Consider the following 25,176-nt stretch of genomic DNA (forward strand, 5'->3'; position numbering starts at 1 on the left):
TCAGTCAAGTTTTATTCCTTGTGTGGCTTTTGGGTCTCCCACCTGTCCTGTGAGTCTTCCTGAGGACAGAGCATGTTTCGGGGGAAGATACAGAGATGTAAAGATGAAGGTATGCAGTATGCGTATGTCTGCACGATTCATTTTGGCTGACCAACAAGACTCTTAAGGATGCCATTTACTCTGACTTTTCATCTGAAAGATGGGATTTCCCTGTGCCCCTCATTTCATTTACCAGCTCCCAGCACCCAAATCGATTTTTATGACTGGACAGAGGGGACGGGACCACTTCTGCGAGGGGTCAGATCGCAGGAGCGCGTCTTTGGGGGCCTGCCCTTGGTGTTGTGCCACGATTTCACCCTGCAAGCTGCACCCTCAGTATCTAAAGAGCTCTAAAACGGGGTAGCTTTACCCCAGTACCACCCCTTCCTTCAGAAGGCCGGGCCCCCGTGGCGTTTTGATGGCGGGGCGGGCGGTGCATCCATTGCTCCCTCCCTCCTGCCTCCGCCCCGCAGCCTCCCCGTAGCGGGGCCGAGCCGGCCTCCGCCTTCCTTCCTTCTTCCCCTTCCTTCCTCCCTCCCCTGCCATCCCCGCCGCGGGGCCGGAGGAAATGGAGGCGGCGGGGCCGGGAGGAGGAGGAGGAGGAGGAAGAAGAGGAGGAGGAGGAGGAGGAGGCAGCAGCAGCTGAGCCCGCAGCCGGGCGGGGAGGGGGGGATGCGGCGGCCGGGGCCGCTTCTCCGAGCCGCCGAGTGAGGCCGGTGAGTTGGGGCTGGGGTCGGGGTCGGGGTGGGGGGGAGAGAGGTGGGTGCAGGGGAGGCAGCGAGCAGCAGCACTGCCGTGCCCCCCAGCAGCATGGTGCCTGCCACATTGCACCTGCTGCCTGCCAGGGACCCGCTGCTGAGCCCCTCAGCACGCCCCAGCGTGGAGAAGGTGCCTGGGTGGGATGGCATTTGGGGTGCTGGTGGGTTAATTGGTGCCCAGCCTGTCTGTGGGTGAGGTGGGTCGTGCAGTGCTTGCAGGGTTTGGTGCCTTCCTGCTGGCAGGTGGATCCTGCATGCTCAGCGGGGGCTCGGCTCTCCAGCGGCAGCTGTAGGAACAGAGACCGTGGGCCTGGCAGTGCCAGCAAGGTGGTGGAAAGCCTTCGGAAGGAGTTGGCTTCCCAAAATCCCCGTTATAACGTGTGTTAAAACATCTGACAGCACCCCTCCAATGGGCATGCAATAGGTTTTAGTCTGTATGTTTTCTTAAAGTATTAAGAAATTGTCCAGATCTCTTCAGATAACAGAAAGGAGGCCTCGAAGAAAGTGAATGGGGTATCCCAGCTAGCTGCTGTTTGCTCTTCATTACAAGTTTGGGTTAGAGCATTAGTTGCGAGCTAATGGGCGAGCACTTGGTAGTCGGAGGCTACTGGCGTGCAAAGGCTGTCCTACCAGGGAGCCCCTGTCCAGGCCTGTGCATCAATTTCTAAAATTGTTTTAACTCCTCTGCATCTTTTTCTGTCATTCACATGGAAAGGATCAGTCTTCCCCGAAGTCCTAGTGTTTTTTCCAGCTAATGTTACTCTCAGACCATGTCCCGTTCCTTGGTTCGTGGCTGTGCGTGTGTTTGCTATCGCGTTTTTGCACGTTGCATGGGTTTCACTGAAACTGGTGTCTGGCTGATAGGGGGGAAACGTGCCAGTTTGGGTTTGAGCATGTTGTTTGGGGAAGGAAAGACGGAGTAATAGATGCAGAGAGAGTGGATTCTTTTTTTGTTTTTGTGCTCCTAAAATATGGAATTGCAATTAGACTGAGAATCCTGTGTATTGAATTGTGAGAAGATGGACTGAGACTTCAGCAGCTTCCTTGCTTTTTCTGCCTGCAAGGAAAAAACGTTTTAGGCAGTAAGAAGTAAAAGTTACATTTAGAAGCCAAAGGAAACAATTAAAGAGTAAAAACAGAAGCTAGTATATGTTCACTGGAAAATAAGTAAAAAGAGGGGCAAGAGCAAGGCAGTAAAATTGGAGGTATAGCAGGAAGTGATTACTGTATGTAAAAATGATAAAGCTATCTATTAGGGAAGAAAAAGCTAGAGAACAGGAAACAACATAAATGCTTCTCTTAGAAATGTTAATGGTCATTGCGTTTAAGTGAGAATAATGACCGAGTTACTTCTCTATATCATTTTGAATAGTTCTGCTTCATGAGATAGATGTAGTTTTTGTTGAGGATGCTGGAAGAGAGCCCCAGTGCCAGCCATTGTAATCACGTTATGATAAATCCTCTGACGACGCAGTGAATTTGGGTGTAGATTTGCTGCGTGCTAAGTTACTTAATGCTTTCCTCTCCAACGTCGTGAAGGGTAATGATGGTGGACGTTATGGATGTGGCTGCAGTTTTGTCCCCGTTCTGGTCTCTGAGCCGTGTCCACAAGGTAAATAACGCGATGCTCTCAGGTGTTTGGAGCACAGGGTCTGGCTGCAGGGTCCTGTGTGTGCTACTGCTGTCACTCTTCAGGTCAGAGCACACTGAAACTGCTCTCCCCATGTCGTTTAGCACAGCGTCTTTAGAAACTCAGTGCATAAATTACATAAGGAGATACGGATCAATATTTCTTACTGAATGGTGCTTATCCATCACCATTACAGAACTCCTCAGATGGGCGGGGATGCTTTGGATGTAGTAGGCCCACTTCTGCCCCTTTTATGTAGAGCAGATGCAATGGGTTAGACAGGAGGGTCTGTCCCAGACAAAATTCAGCACGTCTCTGAAGAGCCAGCAGCTGATGGTTAAAGAGAATTTCCTTCTGCAGGCAGTGTCCTCTGCAAGCTGCTGTCAGTCTGCTGCCTTGAAGAAGGGTTCAGTAGTGTTTTGCATGTTGAATGGTTCTCGTGATTGTGGTAGAGCTACCCAAAAAGTAAAAATGTCGTTGCTACATTTTGTGCCTGATGTCTGCTTTGCATTTCTCTCTTACCTGTGGGAGTCGGTAAATTTTCCAAATTGTTGGCATGTCTGAAAGCAGAGGTGGTGAGCTCTAGTGCTTGAACAGGAGATAGCAGATGTCGTGGCACACTGGAAAAAGAGAGCCTCTGAGATCTGATGGTTTCCAGCAAGGATCTTTGGGCATCTTTAGCCTTAGTGTAAAGGTACAAAGAGAATGAAACTGCTTTGCTGAACTGGAAAGAGTCCATGCTCTAGAACTCTTGTGGGATATGCCCGTCCTGGCCAACAGCTTTTGATGTTGAAGAATAAAGTGTCTCAGACATCACATGCTTAGTTGATAACCAGGGAATTGCAGCAGAAAGTGGGAGATGACAGTCATCATCTTCATGGAGGTCAAACCAGTAATTGTCTGAAAGACAGTTGATCTATCTTTTTTTTACTGAAGTGTGGTGTTTCAAGAAGTTTTCAGAAATAAAATCTTAAAGGAAGGTGGAAATGAAGGGCCTTTCAAATCCAAACTGAAAAATACTGCTCTGAGGAAGTAAAAATAGGCCTGAATGCTGCCAGCCAAGCTAAAAATTGCGAGTTCTGTTTCTGTAATGGGAGATGCTCTGTTCTTTTCCTCCTCTCGCCCATTTCACTTAGATCCCTAGGTTCCCAAATCCATTTTGAACTGCTTGCCTGTCTGCACAGGTTTTCAGCGTACCCTGAAGACGTTTCACTTCTGTCAGCTACAGCGAGAACCCTTCCTGGAAGCGCTTGCATTGCTCGAAGGCAAAAGCTCTTTGGAAAAGCAATCAGCACCTGTAGCAGCAGTACTGATGTAGCAGGTGGATGTGTTGGAACAATGTCAAAATAGGCTTACTTCTGTTATTTAAGCTTTGTGGGAACGGAAAAGGTGAAACACTAGTATACAATCAAAAACTTAATGCAGATTTTGCTCTTCTGAGTATTAACTAGCGTGATGTTAGCTGGGAATGAATGAGGGCCTCACTTACTGTCTGGCATTTCGCTCCAGTGGCTGTGCAGAAAGTGTGATCACAGGATCATGCAGGTGTGCTTATCTTTCAAGCTGTGCCTGGTTCCTTTAGGACTGAGTTTGATCCTGTTGCTAGGTGTGTGATTTCTTTCTTTCTTTCTTTATTTATTTGTGGCTACATGGACAAGTCTCACAAGACTCTTGTAAGAATCTAATTTTATGAGATTTTTGCTTTATCACCTGTATCCTCAAAAGGAAGAGTTCACTGACATTTGAACTTCCCATCACCTGTGTTCAGCCCCTCAGGTGTCTTGCCTCTGCAGCAACAACTGAGACAGCAGTGCTTTATTTTTGCAAGATAAATTTTCAGGCCTGATAAGCCTTAGATTTTGGTAGGTAATGGTGTTTGCTCTTAGATTTCTATTTTAATGATTTTTTTTTTTTAAGTTATGGAAGCTTAAATTTTGCAGTGAGGTTTTTGCAGATGCTCAGTGTCAGCCCCAGTTCTTCCATGAATGTGTTGCCCATCAGAAGCTGAATATTCAGCAAAAGGTGCAGTTTAAAATTATGCATTTGTCTTAATGGCTGGGACCTTATTCTATTCTCTAATTGGCTTCTTTTATATTGCTTCTTACTTTTTAACCATTAAAAAAACTTATCAGGGTTGTGCTTTCTAAACTCCAGCTAAAAAGTACTGGGAGCACTCCCCTAAACATACAAGCTGTGCAAGGTAGGCCGTACACCACGTGCTTGCAATGCAGTGCTGTGTCCTCATCCTCCCCCCTGCTCGATTCAGTCAGTGCCTTTTGGTTCTTTGTGCACTAAATCTGTGGTCTGAGTTCCCTAGGTAGCCCTTCCTGTGCTCCTGGGGAGGTCATATCCATAATACGTGCGTGGATTCAGCTACATGTAGTAGGCACTGCTGCAAGGAACCCCCTTCTGCTGGTTATGTGGATAATGCATGATGGAAATCAAAAACTTTCCAGTTGATCCTTTACTGGCAAAAAAAAAAAGTGGCAAAATAATAAGAAACGTTACTACCTTCAAATGTAGCAGCAGGTTAAGCTTAATAATACCAGTTAAAAACCCAGCCAAAAGAACAAAAAATAGAAAGAGAAAACTGCTGCTTTTGTTATGTTTCAGGACCCATGTGTATAATTACAGTTTTGTCATTTTGGTAATGGAAAGTGTTTTTCTGAAGTGGAACAAAAAGAATTAACGTGTCAATCTTTCCTCTTTCTGACAGGAAGCAACAACTTTATATGGCTCATGTCTGACAACATGCACCACCAGTGGCTGCTGCTAGCTGCATGCTTTTGGGTGATATTCATGTTCATGGTTGCTAGCAAGTTTATCACATTGACTTTTAAAGACCCAGATGGTAAGTTCAAGTTTAATATTTGATGAGAAAGAGAAAACTGAATTAGTGGTTCACACAAATACTCCTGTGCAAAGCAGTTCTCAGCACGTTACCTCTCTTCTTCAGTAGGACTGAGAACAGAAGAGATAAATTTATAGGAACAGCAGTGCTGATACTCAATTTCTGCTATTCTAGGTAGCAGTCTGCAGAACTAACGCTGGGTCTTTTTTTTTTCCTTCATGGTTAAGAACAGAGGGGAATGGGTTTTGAAGTTCTGTCTTGTGAGGCCTACTTTTTCAAATGTATTCAGTAACTTCATCTACTAGGAGGAGAATTTGTGTACAAAACAGTGGTCAAAACTACCCGTTTAAAGATAGAGGAGGTTCTTGGGAATTAGAGTCCCTTTCCCAGGAGACTGGTTTCTGTCTTCTTGTGACTGCTCGTCCTGACACTTAGCCTAGCCACTTCTACCCTGCTTCTTGCATTCAGTTTTATCCTCTGCTGTTTGACTGACAAACAGCTTATAGGCTTTTGCTTAGCATAAGTAGCCCAGCTGGTGTTAAGCTGGAGAGGAATTTAAGCCATTTGATGACACCACACAGAGTGCTACAGCTTTCTGTCTGTTGAGGAGCTTCTGTTAGGAGAAAAAAAAAAAAAGAAGTCCTGCAGGGAGTTTATGGTGAGGGTGATGATGCAGCCTACATACAGTCCTAAGAGATCTGTACTTCAGCATCTTTCTGAGATATACAAAAAATGTGTAATTTTTGAAGCACTGGGATCACTCGTGCCATTTGTTTCATTGGCTTGATGGCGGATAAACATGCTAGGAGCTCCTTTTAAAATAGCATACATCTCTGTGAAGATTTATTCAGCAGGTCTTACAGATGAGAGCTGTAGGCCAACCTCATGGATTTCTTCACTTCTGTTTGAGCCTTAGTACATCTGCAAACAAGCCAGTTTTATGTTAGGTAGTTAAATGTTCCGGTATTTCATGCCATGCCAACTCTTGTTTCTGAGCTCAGGTATTCTTGGAGTAGTTATTTCCACCAGAAGTTGTCAGGGGAACTAAAATGTACTTAAAAAAAAAAAAAATACTAGAGTACACCCTTTGCATTTTTTATGCATTTTATTATCTGTCTTGCCATTTTTATGCTTTTATTATCTTGTCTTGCCTTTTTTTTTTTTTTTTATCTTTTTCATCTATGCTGAATCCTCCTTCCTCTTTGAACAGCTCTCTGAGCAGAGACTCTAATTTCTGAAGCTCCAGTCCTGCAAAGGCATGATTGTGGTTAAATGTTTGTATGGGGATAGCAGCATTTGTGTTGGGACTGGTGAAGGGAAGTGAAGTGAATGTACCAGCAGAGGTTTGGAGGAAGTCTGAACAGGATGGCCAGGTCTGGAGGAGCTCATAGACTGAATGCAATGTGGCTTGTCAGAAAACTTCCTTATTTGAACGTTACTACTTAGGAGCTAGAACAAAACCACAGGGTATTATGAATGAAGTCTGTGCATCCAAGCATTGGATGCTAACCTTGCTTTCAGTTTTAACTTGCATTTTCATCTGTGTCCTTACTTGAAGTCCAATGTAGGCACACTTGAGTACTCCCTTAAAAAGGGACATCACAGTGCATGTTTTCTTGACCGTAAAACTAAGCCATCATGGATGCAGATGAGGAAACTTGATTCATAGAAGAACAAACTATATGAAGGGAAAAGAAGTCTAGTATGGATAGAAATAAATTTCAGGGAGAGATCACGTTCTTTTCCTTTGTGGTTAGGGAAAGCAGCTTCAAATTATTCTTGATCTCTCTGCACTGTGTGAAATAAAACTACAGTCTTCTGTTATTTTTTGGTTTCCCTATAGCAGCATGCCAACTGCAAAAGATGCAGGAGGTTTTTCCTTTACATACTTCAATTTGGTCTCAAACTATTAGCTGCTCTAAAATAATTATCAAAGAACCAGGGTATTATCTGAATTGTTTTTCTCCTCGTGGGCGTCTCAAAGGAAGGCCATCATTCAGTAATAAATGGAAAAGGGATCTTGTATTCTTAAGTGCTGGCTAGAGGTATCACTTAAAGCACCGAGGAAATTAAAGATGCTCCTTAATGATGCTTTTTTGTTGTTGTTAATGTCTAAGAGTTTACAATAGATGAAACATACCTACTGATACAGGGGTGGGGAGAGCCCAAACCTGGTAAATTACATTTTTTTTATTTGCATGTGCTGCAGGAAAGCTATTGAAAAATAAAAAATCTCATACTGTCATGTCCATATAGTTATTCGTCTACCAAAGAATATTAAATTATCATATATTAACATTTAAAACATATCCAAAACAAATTATTTTTTCCTGATATTTGGGTTTATGACTGTTACTCTGTAGGCAGTTTGCTTTAAAAAGACCAAAATAAAATACAGTGGTCGTGTTTCTTTGATGAAACTAAATTAAAGTTGCATCCAAAACTCCCATAGAGCACATACTTTAAAATATTCATAGCCTGTCTCATGTCTTCTCTAGTATCTTCCCATTTGAAAACAAATCCTAATGTTCTGTATGCTTAGTGCAGAAAGTGTTGTTCCATTGTGCTAGCTGTAAAACAGAAACAGTTCCCCCCTCCTCTCCCTCATAATGCTCTTATCTCTCCTCCTTCTTTAGGCTATGGTGCCAAGCAAGAGCCAGTAATACTGACAGCTGTGACAAAAGTGGAGGAGGCGCACAAGCCAGAGGAAGAGCGTTGGCCTGAAGAATTCCAGGTGCATACCGTTGAGATAAGGGCTACATGTATAAGGAGTGGGAGAAAAGGAGGATTAAGTAAGGGCTTCCTGTGGTTAAGGGAATTGCTAGTCAGGAATTATTATTCAGGCTGTTTTATTTGCATAGAGCCAACAGAATTCATTTCAGCTTCACGAAGCTAGTTTCTTATGGTGACTTTCAATCTTGTTTTATCAGAATGATTCAACCTAGTGTGTTTCCATTTCTAGCAGAAAATTTCACAGAATTTCACAGAATTTCTAGGTTGGAAGAGACCTCAAGATCATCGAGTCCAACCTCTGACCTAACACTAACAGTCCCCACTAAACCATATCCCTAAGCTCTACATCTAAATGTCTTTTAAAGACTTCCAGGGATGGTGACTCCACCACTTCCCTGGGCAGCCTGTTCCAATGTCTAACAACCCTTTCAGTAAAGAAGTTCTTCCTAACATCCAACCTAAAACTCCCCTTGCTACTTTATCAAGTCACGACAATCATTTTTTTGCTAGCCTTTCTTATATAATGGCCCAGTCTTGGGTCACCTGTAGTCTGCCTTGTTATAGCCATCAGGTTTATGGTCCTTGAGGGAAGGCCTGTGTCTTTCCTCTTTTAGTTCCTTTTGGTTCTTTGCCCAATCTCTCTGATTCTTTTTAACAGACTCCATTTCTTCCTCATGTTTTGCACTTCACATCTCAGTTTGTCCAAAGTAGAACATGATTACAATAGCGTTCAATACAAATTGATCCAGGTGCACAACTCTGTGCTTTCAGAAACAAAGCAGAACAAACGTGGTACTTGCTAACTCACAAGGAAACTCTGAAAATTCTCTATGCAAATGTGAACTAGTTGCGTGGAGGGCTAAGGCCAATTTATTTTTGCTGTTGATTAAATAAGTAACTAAGGTTTAGAGTATTTTTGTAATGTAGCATGAAAAATTGCTACAAAGATGCTCTCTCTATAAGCATGGCACTTTTTGTTTTCTTCTGTGAAAAAAAATGAAATATAAGTTATCCTCAAAAACATTTGGGAGAAAGCCTTTTTTCAATTGAAAAGCTGGCAGATCTATGTAGCAAGTTTTAATATCTTCCCTTACTTGAATGGAAGAGGATAATAAGGTTTCTGGATCCAAAACTATTCCCTCTTGACTTCCTGACAGCATAAAACATAGAACAGTAATATTAATTCCGGTCATATGCAAAAGGAATTGTTTTGACAGATAAGCAATCTGTCAGGCTGTCCAGATTACGTCCTGAGCAGGGAATACTGGGGAGGAGTAGCAAACAAAAAGCAGGATAAGATATTTCTTTTCCTTATGAAGAATTGGGACAAAAAGTAAAATCATCCCTTTTTCATGTGGTGCTTGGACGCTGTATCTAAAGGACTGTGTGAAGATAGGAATGACAAAGCTTGGATATAATGGCTTAGTCAAATGCCTCTTAAATTTACCTGGGTAACAGTGAAGTTCCCACAGCACAGTGAATGTCTTGGAGTGATTTGTGAAAATGAGACAGAAAAAATTATTTCATTTTACAGTATATCTTCTTAACATCATACTTGCTGCAAAAGGTAGTGGCATTTAAGTGAGGAAGTTATGAAAGCGAAGAACAGTTTGACACCATAATGTGCTGTGCTATGCCAAAACTGTAAGTGAATTTTCCTTGTGTGTTAAATTTTGGCCCGTTTCTAAATGCGCGTTCTCTCCAGCTGGCAAATTAGGTCAAAGCAGAAGTAGATTTTTTTTTACCCCTTCCTATTCACATGGAAGCACCATAAAACTAGAAAATTCGCGTTTAGCAAAGTTCATGAAACCAGTATTCTCCAACTTTGAGAGGAGCAATGTGGAAAAAAATAAAACAGGTAACTTGAACCGAGTTGCTGAATGTCTGTAATGTTTGCTCTCTTTGCATGGCTTCTCAGAGTAAAATTCAGCTAACTTCACTCATCTATTAAAGATGCTGTACTCATGCTTAAAGATGAGTCGGTGCAACTGAGAGACTTTAAAAGAGTACTATCTGGGTAGCAGGTTTGTTTTTCTGTGCTCAAATAGGGTTTAAAACAAACAAAGAAATGACGCTTCCACCCCCGCACACACACAAGAAAGGAAACCACATTATTGACAGTGTACGTTCTGTTTTTCTGAAGACAATTTTAACTCCCTCCTTTACCAGATCCAATTCTGTAAATTAGGTAGTGGAAGATGAAGATTTTTTTCAACATAAATTTTAAATTTCACGTCATATGTTAATCAAACAAGTTTATTCCTCCTGTCTCCCTATTAACTGTGAGGCAGAGGGCTTGTGGTTGTAATCACAAAAAACGGGTCATCCATTTTGGGGTAAGTGGAATGCTGCGTGTTTTTTGCATTTGCCACAGTAAGTGCTGATGCTTGTGTGAATTTTTGCCCACTTGATCTTGTTGCAGGTTGGGTAAGTGAAAACATTACTGCAGGACTGTGAAAATAACACTGCGGATGCTAGAAAACAACACAGAACTTCTATCCTAAACAGTTCTTTCCCAGACAGAAGGGTTAGCTGCCTGAAGCCCCACCTCCTCTGAGACTAAAGCATGATTTCTGTTGAAAGTAATAATTCCACCTTCTCATACCAACCCTTTAGAAGTTTTCTTACTTGCTGTTGAAGCTTTGGGGGAGGTCCAGTCTTCGGTGAAGGCAAAGACTGGAATAAGACCCAGCTGCTCTGCAATGAACTTCAAGTTGTACGGAAAAGCTCTTACTACTGTAATGGCTTATTTGTACCAATATCTACAGCAGCAGCAGAGGAGGGAACAGTGTTACTCCTTTAGTTAATAGCCAGTCATGTTTTTATGATGAGCCTGGGAGTCATTAGGATGCATAGTTTGGAGATTTTTATGCCTTAGAATTTGATCAGAAAACTAAACTTCTGCACTCTTTTTTTTTTTTTTTTCTTCTTTCTTTCTTTCTCTATTTTATGAAGCCAACTGGAAAAGCTTTTACTGGAAATCTGATACGCCAGCCCCTGGTTCATATGGAAAGGCTTGAGCTTCTCCGGAATGTCTGCAGAGACGCTGCATTGAGAAATCTCTCTCACACTGCAGTTTCCAAATTCGTCTTGGACCGAATATTTGTGTGTGACAAGCACAAGATCCTGTTTTGTCAGACGCCGAAAGTGGGCAACACTCAGTGGAAAAAAGTCTTGATTGTTTTAAATGGTATCTACTCAGCTGTGGGTGTGTGGGCTTCTCTGTGGAGGAGGAAGGAGCAGAATTGGTCCAACTGGGACAAGATTAAAATGGATTCTTTCTGCTTTTCTGTACACTGATACTTGATTTTAACTGCTCGTTCTTCACAGTTGCTTCTAGCCCTCTCAAAACATCTCCTGAAGAAAATAAACCTGCTCTTTCTGTAGAAAAAAAAAATCATTACTGTTTGGCTCAAAAGTATTTTGAGTCATAAAAGAGTACTTGTATGCGTGTGGTAGGTAGAATTGTTATATTAGAAGGGGCGATACTAATTTAAAGAATGTGAAATAAGTAAATTAAAGGTATCACAATTCCCTAAGCAATAATAATACAAAATCTCAGACTTGAACCTGCCAACTTCTAACTTTGGCTTATTTAGGCATGAGGAAAGCTAGTTAAAATTGAGCAGCTGCTTTAGGCCTGTAGTGCTGAAATCCTGTGTACGTGTAATCGCTGAGCCATCACGTGAGTTATGAGACTGATGTGTTTAAGGATATGCTGTTGTCAGCATAGGTGTGTTATGAAAGACTAAAAGAAGGAGTAAAGGGACCCGGTGTGTTTGAACAGCAATCTGTGAGGTGATTACTGCTATCTGCCTGCAGCCTAGCACACTCTTCTGGTAGCATGGCATGCCAATACAAATAACTTGTTTCCTCAGGGTTTTCTACTGCGCCACTGTGCACACACAAACTTAAAGTGATCGTATTTAATATAACACACCATTTTTTGACGTAGGAGATCGTCTTGTCTGTGCACCAGGGCTGCAACCTTCCGATGTATAGTCGAGTCAGTTGGGGCTCTTCAGTGGTTTTGCAGGTGGCGTAGCTCAGCAAGATGTGGGTAAGACCTGAACACAGTAAACACACGTTTCTTGGTACAAGAACCCTGAGAACAGCCACCTCTGCACTTATGTTCTTGTATTTCCTTTACCTTGTGTGAGGTAGTTCACGCGTCAAGGAGGAAATAGTCACAAACTGGCAAATGAACTGTTCCTTTTCCTCATGAAAACTTTTGTAGTAAGGAGTATGTCTCTAAAGACTTGAATATTAATTTCAATCTTGAGACATGGATTGGAGCTGAAAGTCCAGAAGAGGTATGGATGCACATAGGTATGCACATGTCTTAAATGCCTATGAAAGCCACACTTGAAGAAAATACTTAGTATGAAACTATATGAGAACCTTAGAAGTACCTACTCTTAGTGGAATTTAACAGAGGCAACATGCAAAGAATCGCTCAGGACAGGCAGAGCTTTTTAGCTGTGTTCAGTGGAGGATAACTCTTGTCTTACTAGCTGGGTACTTGTCACGCTGAGGTTCCTGGTTCTGGCGTGTTGGATAGTGATAGAAAATGGTGTCTGTGTGAACACCAGTCTGTTCTGCCTTGAGCTGCCAGTGTGCTAGTGTCTGCTGATGAAGGCTATTGCTGCAATTGTAACTTTTTCCTTTTTAGGTATTTTTTTCCACAGACAGGAATGATACTTGGTGGGAAATGCTTTGCATCCTAAAAGTGGTATTTTGAGGTTCAGGATGGAGAAACACATCTGTGGCACGGTGGGGAAGCTAATTCTGATACTGCTTGTACTGAACCTCAGCTCGGGATGCGTATAAGCATTCAGTTTCTGAGGATGTCTAATCTGACATCTGTTGTGCACATGTAATTCCCCTAGAGTACCAAAAAATACAATTAGAAAAATGTAATAAAATACTGCCCCCTCCTCCACCCCCAATTAGAAAACCGAGAATCTGAGTGGCGTGGCTTATTCGCTGCAGTTCTGACTACCCCTAAGATTTTTATTGAAACTTTAATTATCTGCATTATGCCCGTGGTAAGAGTATTGGAAGAGAGAATGCCATAGAGGCTTTTACCTGAAGAGCTTGTTTTGTTTCAGCCTGTTCTCGCTGCAGGTTGTCTTTCTGAATTGATGCTGTTGTCTGAAGGTTTATTTCTGAGTCCAGGCATCCACACGAGATATTTCTCAAGGTCATTATAACTTCAAGGATCGGGATCTTCAAATTAGTGCATTAGAATTTAGTGACGTTATTTTTCTTGTCGGCTTATGTGCTTGAAAAAAAAAAAAAAAGAGTATCTGGAGGCTTTTTGTTGTTAATTTTGGTGCTTTTTAATCTGTGTAATATTGTATGATTGGAATTTTTGTTTGAGTACAGTGTAGTCATTAAAGGAACTTCATGGATCCTGACAGCAAAGTGCTTTTGTGTTGACACAGTTCCAAAAGCAGCCCACAGCATTTATTTTTTGCTGCTGGTGGAAACTGAGCCAAAAATCCCATTCCTTCTTTGGAGTTAATTCTCAAAGTCTTACTCTGTATGTGTGGGCAGAGGGAAGGAGTAGGGAGACAGTGCGGTGGGGGGCTCTAGGCTTAGGTATAATTGCTGATGAAGTATTTGTAACATGTTTCTGAGGGTTTTCAAGCCATGTGGTCTTCGATCTTTATGGCATGTACCCTTAAGAATTTTAAGTTTTCAGCTTTACAGTTGGAATTTCTTATCATTTAACAGTTTTAAATATAGAAACCGTAAACACTAAACATACAGGAAACAGATAAACCAGAGAGCTCTCTGCCAAAGGCTTGCTTGCTGGTGCTGACTCTGTTTTCCTCTCCCTTGAAATAATTCTCATGCTCTCTCTTTTTAATTTGTCCAGGAGCATATTCTTCCATAGAAGACATCCCAGAAAACATTGTACACGATCATGAGAAGAATGGCCTTCCACGCTTGTCCTCCTTCAGTGACTCTGAAATTAAAAAACGGTAAGAGCTGGCTTCCCAGGGGGGTGGCACGGATTTGGATTCATGGGTGGGATGAACAGTCACTAGGACAGTGAAGTCCACACGTGGAATTGAGGACAATGGGGTTTCTGTTCTGCCACTTGTATTTTTCTTTTATCCTCTTCGATGTTACTGGAGCGACCTCTCTGCTGGCTTTGAAGGGGAACACCAAGGTAACTGTTGATGTAGTTAGGCAACCCAGCCAACTCCCTCTGGGTATAGGGTGTCTGTAGTTCAGCACACACCTATTTGTTGCTTAATTCACCTTCAGAGGGGGGAAGGTTTAGTGAGAAGTTCCACCCTTAAGAGCAAATCCTGGCTCTTAACGTGTAGGATTGTCATCGCAGTCAGATTCGCTTGCCAGGACTGAGCTGGATAGGTCTAAAAAGTTACTGCTCCTTAGCCTGAGAGTATTGTCCTTTCAGCTGAAACATTTTATCTTCCTTTTTGAGTGCTTGTATTTCTTCTTGGAGGAAAAAAAACACATACTTCTCTGCAGTAGAATCTTCTAAATTATTCTGGCTAGATTTTGACTCTGTCTACTTTCATCTCTAGTAGAGCCTTTTCCATAAATAATCCCCACAGGGTGTTAGAGCATGGAAAGAGAACAGGAAGCAAGTTGACAGTGGACACTTGCAAGGTTGTGCTTGCGTGGTTGCTGTGTATATTGAGCCATTCTGAAGAGTTAGCACCTTCTACACGAGGTGTCAGCTAGCAGAGCTCCATGGTGGTGATGGTCTAGTGTTGTTGATCTAGTTTGCTCACCTCTACTCTGGCTTGGTTAGGATTAAGTCAGGAGAACTTGAAGATTGATTCAAGTGTCTGTTGAGGCTGGAAAGTGTCCATCCGCTTACTTCAGTGAGGACTGGGCTTTACATCTCCTTTCCCTGTTATTTACTGAAATGAACGTTTATTTTTGGTTTACCCCTACAGATAATCTCTGATTACAGAATCGTACATTTCAGTGGTGTCACAACAAAATGTGAAATTCTGTTGAAAACTGTTAGTCTCATTAAAATAATATTCTGAGACATTACTGAAAGCATGATGAAATTTCAAGTAATTTATATTTTTTTTTTGTACTGAAGCAGTGATTTGTCTAACTACCTGCCATTGAAAAATGCAACCCTCTGTTGCATTTAGCTGCAGAGCTACTTTTTCTGTGTCATCGTGTGTATTTTGCTTTTCATTTTCAGGTTAATCTCATGACATTAAATACCTTGAATTCAGAGCTTTCAGCATCATAGAAGATTTGGTCTCCTGTTTATGTGTTGAGACAAACTAAGCTCCCTTAGTTTGAATAAAACGTGAAATCTAGGAAGCACTGTTTATACTCTGTACTGCATACAAAAGCTGTTAGTTATAAATACAGAAGTCCTATTGATTATATTATTGATATGCTATGCAAGCGGGATAGGATTTACATTGCTTTCTCTGTGGTCAGAGTTTATATATGGTTTATAAGTCTGTGCTAAATGCTTCTTACATTTCTTTGATTATTCAATTTCTGTTTTTTTTCTTTCTTCCTCAATTTAGACTGAATTTATACTTCAAGTTTTTTATCGTCAGAGATCCATTTGAAAGACTTATCTCTGCCTTTAAAGACAAATTTGTGCACAATCCTCGCTTTGAACCTTGGTACCGGCACGAAATCGCTCCTGGCATCATTCGTAAGTACAGAAAGAATCGCACAGAGACCAGAGGGCTGCAGTTCGAGGATTTTGTGCGCTATCTGGGCGACCCGAACCACCGCTGGCTGGACGTTCAGTTTGGCGATCACATCATTCACTGGGTAACGTACGTGGAACTGTGTGCCCCCTGTGAAATTACGTACAGTGTGATCGGGCACCACGAAACCCTGGAGGACGATGCTCCATACATCTTGAAAGCAGCTGGCATCGACCATCTGGTGTCGTACCCCACGATTCCACCAGGCATCACAGTGTACAACAGAACAAAAGTAGAGCGCTATTTTTCAGGAATTAGCAAGAGGGACATAAGGCGCCTCTACGCTCGCTTCGAAGGCGATTTTAAGCTCTTTGGTTATCGGGAGCCAGATTTCTTGCTTAACTGACACCTGGGACGAGCTCCGGAGAAGCGTCTAATGGATTAATCTAAACCTGGGTGAATACCAGCTGCGACACTGACAGAGCTGAGAACGACCATTTGTTTTCCAGCTTTTTGACGTCGCTCCATTTTTCAGTGAGATACTTGTCATACGAACAATTAGGGGCTTATAGTTGTTGTTTACTGACCATATTTTCAATATGTGACATTGCAATCTGTTAGGAATGAAGTCTGTTATCTAAAACACAGAGTTCTACTTCTCCCCTCTTTCCTCCAGAAAAAAAAAAAAAAAAAAAGAGGAAGAACGAGTGGGTGACGATCTTCCCCCTCTCTTTCCCAGAGAGAATGCAATTTTAAAAACGTTGCGAAGTATTTATAAAGATGGCAATTCCATTGTAGGTTAACTCTGACATGTGGGTGAACCTGATGATTCATGCTCATGAGAAAGGCATGTAGTCCCATGAGCTATGAAAATTAAAGGCCAGTACAGGACGAAAAATTGATTGAATGCTTTACAAGTAAAATCATCTAGGTTCTGTCATGTGGCTGCTATAATAATAGTAATGCTGATCTAATCCCATTTCTGTTTGTCTCAAAATGAACCTAATTTGACTGAAGCTCCAGAACTGTTCATAAAGGGGCTGGTTCCAGAGCCAGTTGTCTTTCTATTTTTGTCAAGTGTTTACTGTACTTACTACTGGTCTGACGAGTTTCATAGTTCTACTTTTGATTTTCAAAGTACTGTTTAAATCCCAGCTGTGTAAATTATCAGAGAACACCAGACGCAAGTGGAGCATAGAGGAAATACAAAATTGTTAGGGAAACCTTAGGGATAATTAATTTAAAATAAAGAATTAATTGTATTTGTGGGAGTACGTACAGAAATCGAAGGTGATTTCTAAATATCACACACTTTAACTTATTTTGTCTTCTAACAGTTAAGATTAATAAGGAAGCCACAGAAGCAGGATACCCTGTAAAAGAGCTGCTAGAGGTTACTTGGATTAATGATCTACCTTTTTCTCATATCCTGCATTGCTCAGTGTTCAGTACCTTAGAGGACAGAAAATTTCGTTCTGAAATTTCTCCCAACTTTCTTTCTCCCGACTGCTGAAGGAGGCAGTAACCTTTGAATCCTTGTGTTGTTTTTTTTTGTTTGTTTGTTTTTTGTTTTTTTTTTTTCCTCCAGTTATTCACTGTCATGGTGTCCTGGGTTAAAAATGCCCAACATCTGTGTTACCAATAGGTGCAGTGGCAACCTGCCTGGAGTTTGAGTGTCACTGAGATTTCTGTGCACATTTTATACATCAAAAAGAAAAAAAAAAAAAAAAACAAAAAAAAAAAAACAGAACTGAATGAATGCAGCCATAATATTTGCCCGTGCTTGCATTGTGTCTGGTAAAGAGAAGTCTTGTGTTTGAGTTCACCAGCAATAAAACTCAGCGTGCTGCCGCCTCATCCTGCAGCACATGGGAGGGACCACATACCTGAATTACAGGCACTGGTCTGTCACAAGTGTGCATGCGAGCTTTTGTTTTTAAAATCCTGGTCCTAAAGGATTGCTTTTGAGATCAGTATAGCATTGCAGGCTAGAAAAGCTAGTGGTGGTCAGTGCTGTGGAATCTGCTCTTGGATCCAGCCACAGTATGTTTTTGATAGCTCCCTCTGTCAACGTGAGGAAGCATCTTGCGCTTGTGGAAAAGGAAAGCTGTGGCAAACTGATGGGCTCTGCTGTCCACAAAAACGAAGCCATGTTGTGGCTGGATGTGAGTTCAGAGAGATCTCAACAGACGAATTGAAATTAGGGAGACTCATTGACCGAGCATCATTAGCAAGAGAATAGTCCAAGGTGGCATAACAGGAAGGTGAGATTTTCTTGTTTTATTCTTTGAAAAAGCAGCAGCAGTTACAGTGCCCTAACTTGTTAGTTCTTAACCAATGATAAAGAGACGTTAACAGCTCCAGGTTTTTCTGTGTTTTTCTTAATACAGGAGCTTAGCAAAATGTATTGTTAAATGCATTTTGGAGCTAATGAGCTGATTGATTACCTCTCTGCCGATTTAAAATGTAACAGTGTGAATAATGTATAGTGAATTCAGGCCTTAAAGTTTAATTCTAATAAAGATAAAAGTAGAATTGTTTTCCTCTGGAAGCATAAGCTACTGATCACACAGAACACAGTTGTACCTGGTTTTATTTTCTTTGATAAGTTACTTAATGTATCAGTTGCTTTAAAATTGCAGGTGGAAGGTGCCAGGTAAGTATTAAGTCACATTTTTTTCTAATGACTTTCTCTGAGTTGAATTCCCTGGGGCTTCTGACAGCAAATGTGGCAGAGCTCCACATGATGCAACGAGCTCTGGCAAAACGTCCTGTGCACTGCTCCCCCTGGATCTGTGCTCCTTTGCTTTTCAGGCTGGCCCTGGCGTGCTCCTCACCTTTTCTTCAATTCAGACATGAACTTTCTCCTTTCGGTGGTACCCTCCCAAGCTATATTTTATTTCTAGAAGCGGTTGTGGGTTTGTTTTTTTTTCTCATGTGGCTGAAGTAATTAGTCAGCTTTGGTGCAGGTCAGGGAGGAAGTGCTTGCCCTGCTAGTTATGATGAATTAAATGCTTGCAGTTTGTTTCAACCTAATTGGACTTTCTTCAAGACTTACAAATTTAGTCCCAGTGGCATGTATGAATGCTGTTGGGACATCATTTGCATACTGCTTTCAAATTGCAGGTGGTATTTATGTCATATTTTTGGAACTGGTGGCCTGGATTGTTGCTTCTCTCTTTTTTTTTTTAATGTTACAGCTTCAGAAAACAAACTTGCATCCTTACCTTGTGAATATCTGCCTGTCTCTTTTTGTTGTCTCTCAGCAGCTTTTCTATCCTTTGGCAAATTGGAAACACGCTTTACGGAGGAAGATTGAGTTTTTAGAGAGAACGAATTGCAGCCATCTTCCCAAAAACAGGAGAGGAGAGAAGTGTTCTCTGCACATCGGAGTCTGTGCTGTATATTAGTTTTAGGAAAAGTACAAGAAGGAAACGGAGCTTTGCTGCTTCTGCTCATCACTGAACTTGTTTCTCAGTTTTCCTTCCCTCGTGCTCTGAGTCTGCCCTCTGGTCTGAGCTAGCAAAGACCAAAATAGTGGATTAAAATGTTTTCCGTGGCTCCGTTATCTTCATGTGCCATATAAAATTAAGAATACTTCTTGACATAAGCTGTTTGTTTTTTTTTTTAAATGTGTGTATTCCTCTTTTTTGCAGTAAAAGTGGATCCAGAATTTACTTCCCTGTGAACCAGCTTAAAGGGTGATGCTGTCCTCTTTTCTTTTAACTTCACGCTACGGATTATCAGAAGTGTGCTTTGTAAATCACGTGCCGTGAAGATGTTTTTCTGTAGTCAGCATACACATGCAAATTTTTGTTTTGGGGGAACTGTTCCTTGAAAGAAGGAGCCGTTCAAAAGTGTCCTGAAAATACATATTTTTCACAGGTAACCTTGTTGTTTTTCTATTCATTACTTCAGTATTTCCTCAGATGTCGCCCTGTTTGTGCTGAGGGTAACAGTTCCCTGCTGCTCGCACTTGCTCTGTAGTCAGATAAAGGAAGCCATCAGACAGCTCTGGCTTTATTGTAACATTGCTTCTTCCTTCAGGTGTTAATACGTTTGTTGGCTGGGAAAGCCACCTTTGATCTTATCTGCGCTCCAGAGAGTTTGTGAAGAAAAGAGTGATTATATAGGGATTGCTTAAGCTTACTTCTTAGATGAAAAAGGATGTGTTGTCAGTGAGTCTGTATCTGATACCCCTTAATTAACAGTGGGGTAAATGATCTTTCTACTTCATGGTCTTACAGCGATTTACACGGAAGCCCCATCCTATTATGGCAATGTGAAGGGGCCCAAAAGGAGGTGTAAATCCTACCTGTGCTTGTTTTAAATGTGGGGGTGTAAAGGAAACTTCGATGTAGGAATTGGGTCCTGAAGATTTGTCTTGGCTAATTGCTTGGTACGTATCATCTGCAGAGGCTGCTGTGGTTCCTTCATGGCTTGCACTTGAGAAAGTCTCTGCAAGGTAAAGAGAGGCGTGTGGGTGGTGGAAAATTCCCTTTCAGCCTAAGTTAGTTGCGTGCATTCCTGGGCTGCTGCTGTGGGGAAGGTTTTGGAATTAAATTATCCTCTTAGCAGCAAAGCCTGCCGTGCCCAGGCTGGTGAGGGCAGAACGCTCCCTCCTTCACGCCGATGTGTTCTGCTGACTTTGGTGCAGCCTCGTATAAATCTCTATTTCTGGGCTTTTAATGCAATTGCGTGCAACTGAGCTCTTGGTTTGTTTTCCTGCATGTGGCTCTAGCCTGGGGTGCCTTGTCTCATCGCCACCAGAGCGCCTTTGAAAGGTCTGCAGCCTGTTTTGCTGGGCAGCAGCAGAAGTTTCCTCTATGAAGGGAGCAGCTTTAGTCATGCTGCTGGTGGCAGGAGGCCAGCGTAAGATCAGAGATGGTGCTTCTCAGGGCTAGCTACTGTAAAGTCATTATTTTCCCTTTCAATCCAGGAAGGAGTGAAAGGGAAAAAAGCCGTGTGTAATAAAAAGAAACCCTGCTGGTAGAGATTCCTGATTATTAAACCCAAACAACATCTGGATGAGCAATGCTGAAAAAAAGCAGCGAAACTCACTTCAAAGCCCCCGGAGGTGCTGGGCTCCACGCTGAGTGAAACTTGCTGAAGCTTTACAGAAAGTGTTAGAAAAGCAATGTGCTCCCCTGCCTTGTGTATCTGCACACCCGAGAAGCTGCTGCTGACAAAATGCACGTGGCAGACCTAAAACGTGAAGTATGCGCTGTAAATGTCTGCATGAAATCACAAAAAGGGGGAAAAAACATACTTCTTTTCCAGTGAAAGCATTAATTAAAAAATAATCCTGAAGGTCACACACTTGGAAATGCAGTACCCACCTAGCTGCCATATACACTGCTTTGGGATTGTGTAAATCATTTCTCAACAGCTCGTGGGACGAAAGTAAGTTTGCACACAGGGTGTACATGGACCATGCAGCACCTGCATACCCTCTGGAAAGCTATTTAATACTGAGAACCCAGCCAAGGCTCCCAGCCATGCCTAAACAAATGGATCTCATCTAGGAATAGTGTATGGCTATGCTGGAAGCTTACAAGAAGAAGAAAAAGCCTTTGTGGAATAACTAGCTCTTTCAACAACTACAATTTAGACACCTACTGGGATTTAAGAAGTGAGAACATTTTGTCTTATTGATCTTTTTTTTTTCTTCCTCCTTTCTGTAGCCTTTCTTTTTTATTCAGTTTTCTCTCCCTTGCCCTGGGAGGTCTTTGGATGATACGCAATAGCATGACACGTCGTTCTTCTCCTGTCAGTTGTGTGGGAGAAGCTGTAGGAAATACAAAATGTTCTCTGTAATTTTTTGGGGTGGACAAAGAGGAAATTCAGAGCAGAGAATTGTTATCAATCGCTTGTGGTGCTGGTGGTGAAACATCCAGATTGCATGAGCTACTAATTAGGTCTTTCATGTGTTAGTCAGGAATTGAGTTAAGGAAAAATTATTGCTGTTCTGTTCTGTATTTGGAAGCTTTGTTCTTATGTTTTGAATGAGTTCCAGTAAGGTTTTACAAGTAAATCTGAAATGTGCCGTACAACAGCTTCACTTTGGATCTGCCTGTTCTACTCTCGTTCTGCTTTAAGTGTTGACTCAAGTAAGAGTAGACTCTTTGCGCTTACTCTCTTTCCCCTATTTCCATCTTTCTTTGAAATTGCCTACCTTTTGTTCCTTTCAAAAGGCAGCGAACAAGAAGCTGCAGCAAACATTCTGAAGAAAACAGGACGCCAAAGTGCGTCTGTACGTGTATGCTTCTGTCTGCCTCACAAGCTGCTTTCATCTGCCAGCATCTCTTCTCCTTTCATTGTCTTTTCAGTCTAGCTCTTTGCCAGAAAGCCTGTCAAGGTGTGTATTTATGATTAAAATTACACGTTGAGAAATGTGGGAGTAAAGGGGTTAGGGAAAGAGTTGCAGCAAGAAAAAAGGAAAAAGCATGAGATGTCTTCCACATCTGTTTCACCGTTCCACCCCATTTGCTCTGTTTTTTATGCTCTTGCTTGGATACTTCTGGGACCCATTGGTGTCTCAGTGTCATTTTCTTGATTTATAAGTGTTAGAATTGCATCTAGAAGTAAGAAACGGGAGGGGGGGAAGCTTGGGGCAGGGGCTTTCCACCTTTTTCATGAAAATGAAAGCAGTAGCAGTGCATTGCTTTGCTCCTCTTGAATAGCAGACGGTGTTAATTTCATTTTTCTGGAAGCTGACCAGTGAAAACAACAGAACTTCAGACAGGTTTTAATCTCAACACACTGTTTGAATACATCTCTGCGTATGTCATTTTAGTAAGTTGTTTTTTTTTTTTTTTTGTGGGCTTACAATTGACTTAATAAATTCTTTGAAATACCATTCTGATGGAAAACAACTTCAGTGCGTTACTGCTATCACCAGGTAAGGAAGGGTCTATCGTATGTTTGCTTGCCAGAGAAAAATCACTTCCTTAGATACTTTTTTTTTTTTTTTTATTGTAATCCTCTTACTGATGGATTTTGGGCTTAAAATACAGCATAGCAGATTTACTTTGTGCTGTCATCTCCCGTACAAGAGTACTATTTGCAGAGTTTTTATATTTCTGTTGTTTGGGGGCCTCTTTTCTGCAGTTTCTGATAGAACTGCTTTGGACTTAAATACTTTACATTGAAATTTAAGGAAAGTGTGTAAGCTGGTCCACAGGTAGGTCAGAAGGACAATGTGAAGCCACGGTGGACTTTGATGCAGAGCAGTATGCCCGCAGTGTAACAGGGCTTTGAGAAAGCTGCCACCTGACTGCATGCATCCAGCAAAATATTGCCAGTACTGTCCCACGAATGTGAATGTGGTGAATAAGGCTGTGGAGAGACCTCATCTTGCCTCCTGCTTCCAGTTCTCCTCAGTGGTGATCGGGGGATCCAGCAGAGATGCAGAAAGGGGCCGCTAGCCTTCAGGTGGGCCGAAGGGCCTACCTGCTGCATGGAGAGCAGGGCTGCTGGCCTGCTGAGCCTAAGAAAGGAGAGGGGGATTTATTGCTGTCTAAAACCATACTGGGGAAGATGAAGGAGTGATGGGAGAAGCTCATATCCAGACAAGGTTGAGGGCCAAAAGACGACTCAGTCATGAAGAGAACCTAGTCTGAGCTGGCCAGAAACCAGTAGGACATTTCCCACCTTGAGGCCCCACATCACCACTTCGGTGTACACACAGAAAGCAAGATAACACGGGGGTGCTATGCTACTGCCTGTTGAAGCAGCAAATTTCACATCCCTTCTGATCCTTCAGGTCCCATCTCTTCTCTCCAGCCAGTGAACCATGGCTGTGAGCACAGCAGAGCAGTGTTGGGGTGCAAGGGGTGGGAGACCTGACCAGGAGGAGGAGGGTCAGCAGGGGCAGATGGGGTTGATCTCACACAGCTGTGTACGCTCATCCCACTCTTATATGCCATGATATAGCCGTTGTCATCTCTGCCTCTTTACTTCTTTAGCCCGAGCTAATTGTAGCTGGAGATGTTGGAAGAAATGTGAAGCTTTGTAAAGAGACAGTGGTATGAAGTTAATTGCCTGACTTTATTTCTGTGGTGTAAATCTTATGGTGCTTCACCCTGTCCTTGTCTGAGTTGGATGTCTGACACAAACAAATGTGATTTGGTAGGAAACGAGAGAAGGAAGAGCATCATGGAGTGACTCCTTCATTTGGTCAGGGATGTAGTGCCACCCTTCGCGACTACTGTGCCCCCTTTAAGTTTCTGGGAGCCCCTGTCCTCCCTCCCTAATCCAAGGGCGAGGTAGGGCAGCACACCAAAACTGGATTTCTGCTCCAAATCTAGATCCCATCCCTGGCTGACCAGGCTGACTCCAACCCTCATCGTGGTCCAGGCACGCAGACATCCTTGTGGTAGGAAGGACCTCTGTGAGGCACTGCTGCCGCAGGCTCTGCCAATGCTGCTCAGACAGGTACGGCCTCCTGAAAATGAATCACGAAGCTTCAGTCCTGCTCTTCTTCCCCGTCCCTTACAGGGGGAATGATGAGCACTTGCTGTGGATGGGCGCTGCTGTCGTCAGAAATGAAGGAGCAGTTGCTGGAGGGACAATACATCAAATCAGATTTATTGATGGCTGCACCTTGTAAACAATACTTTCCCTATGAGGCCATGAGTATTAAAGATATTTGTAACGTGTTTAGAGAAGGTGAAAAGTTCCTATAGGAGATGGAGCAGGAATAAAATATTAATGGCTCCATTATCAGCAGATACTTTTAAAAGATGATTGTAACCCCTGGGTTCAATCACACAGGGTGAATTTTTAGCATGTAGGCTGCCAGCGCTTACCGCTAATGTGGGTTACACTGAATACTGTCAGGGGCTTAATTTGATGCATTATTTTAATTTTGCCCTGGCACACAAACCATCAGAGGTGCATGTGTTTGCAATCAGTGCCGCAACCTAGTGCTCCAGATGATGAGTGATACTTTCATTAGCCACCAGAAACTTTAACATGTAGTTGAGGGCTTTCTTTGCAATATTTTATTCTGAAACGTATTAAGTCTGCTTTGCACTTTACTTGAGCTAAAGAAAGGGGAAAGATTTAAAGAGCTGAGCAATCCTTCTTCTGCTGCCTGTTCTTGTGCTCTCTCGGTTTCTAGCCCGTGGTCTCCATGAATGCAGTATGATTTAAATACACAGGAGAGTGCAGGAATTGGTGAGGATCAGGAACCTTGGGCTCTGTGGGGTTACTTGGATTTTGCTATGTTCCGTACATGTGTTATTTGTGGAGACTCCTGCAAGAGGGACTGGATCCTAGAGCACCTCGTCTGCATCTCTGAGGAGGTTAGCACTGGCTTAAGGCATTTGGCTGAGGCAGTTTCCTATATGGGATGCATTGCTGACAGTGCCATCTGTAATTAGGTTTTCTAAATACTTTCTTCTTAAATCTCTGGCTTTGATTGCCTATAATTTAGATAGTCTTGCAAGTAATCAGGCTGGCATCTCCTGTAGCAGGTGTCTACCT

At 42.3% G+C, this 25,176-nt stretch overlaps 1 protein-coding gene across 1 annotated transcript; it reads left to right on the forward strand.

Moving 5' to 3' along the window:
- Positions 1-712: 712 nt before the first annotated feature.
- On the forward strand, positions 713-18,122 carry CHST10 (carbohydrate sulfotransferase 10). Its single transcript, XM_084285769.1, has 6 exons — positions 713-755; positions 5,144-5,278; positions 7,915-8,012; positions 10,967-11,201; positions 13,896-14,001; positions 15,556-18,122. Exons 2-6 carry the CDS (start codon positions 5,167-5,169, stop codon positions 16,091-16,093), a joined length of 1,089 nt encoding a protein of 362 aa, XP_084141895.1. The 5' UTR covers positions 713-755; positions 5,144-5,166; the 3' UTR covers positions 16,094-18,122.
- The last annotated feature ends 7,054 nt before the right edge of the window (positions 18,123-25,176 follow it).

Source organism: Netta rufina (genome assembly GCF_964035555.1).
Source record: "Netta rufina genome assembly, chromosome: 1".
Classification (NCBI taxonomy): Eukaryota; Metazoa; Chordata; class Aves; order Anseriformes; family Anatidae; genus Netta; species Netta rufina.

Bases quoted from the DNA above. Each gene is read 5' to 3' on its own strand.
- CHST10 (XM_084285769.1), top strand. From the start codon at position 5,167: ATGTCTGACAACATGCACCACCAGTGGCTGCTGCTAGCTGCATGCTTT. The intron at 5,279-7,914 runs GTAAGTTCAAGT...CTCCTTCTTTAG, and splicing joins GACTTTTAAAGACCCAGATG to GCTATGGTGCCAAGCAAGAG. The intron at 11,202-13,895 runs GTATCTACTCAG...TAATTTGTCCAG, and splicing joins AGTCTTGATTGTTTTAAATG to GAGCATATTCTTCCATAGAA.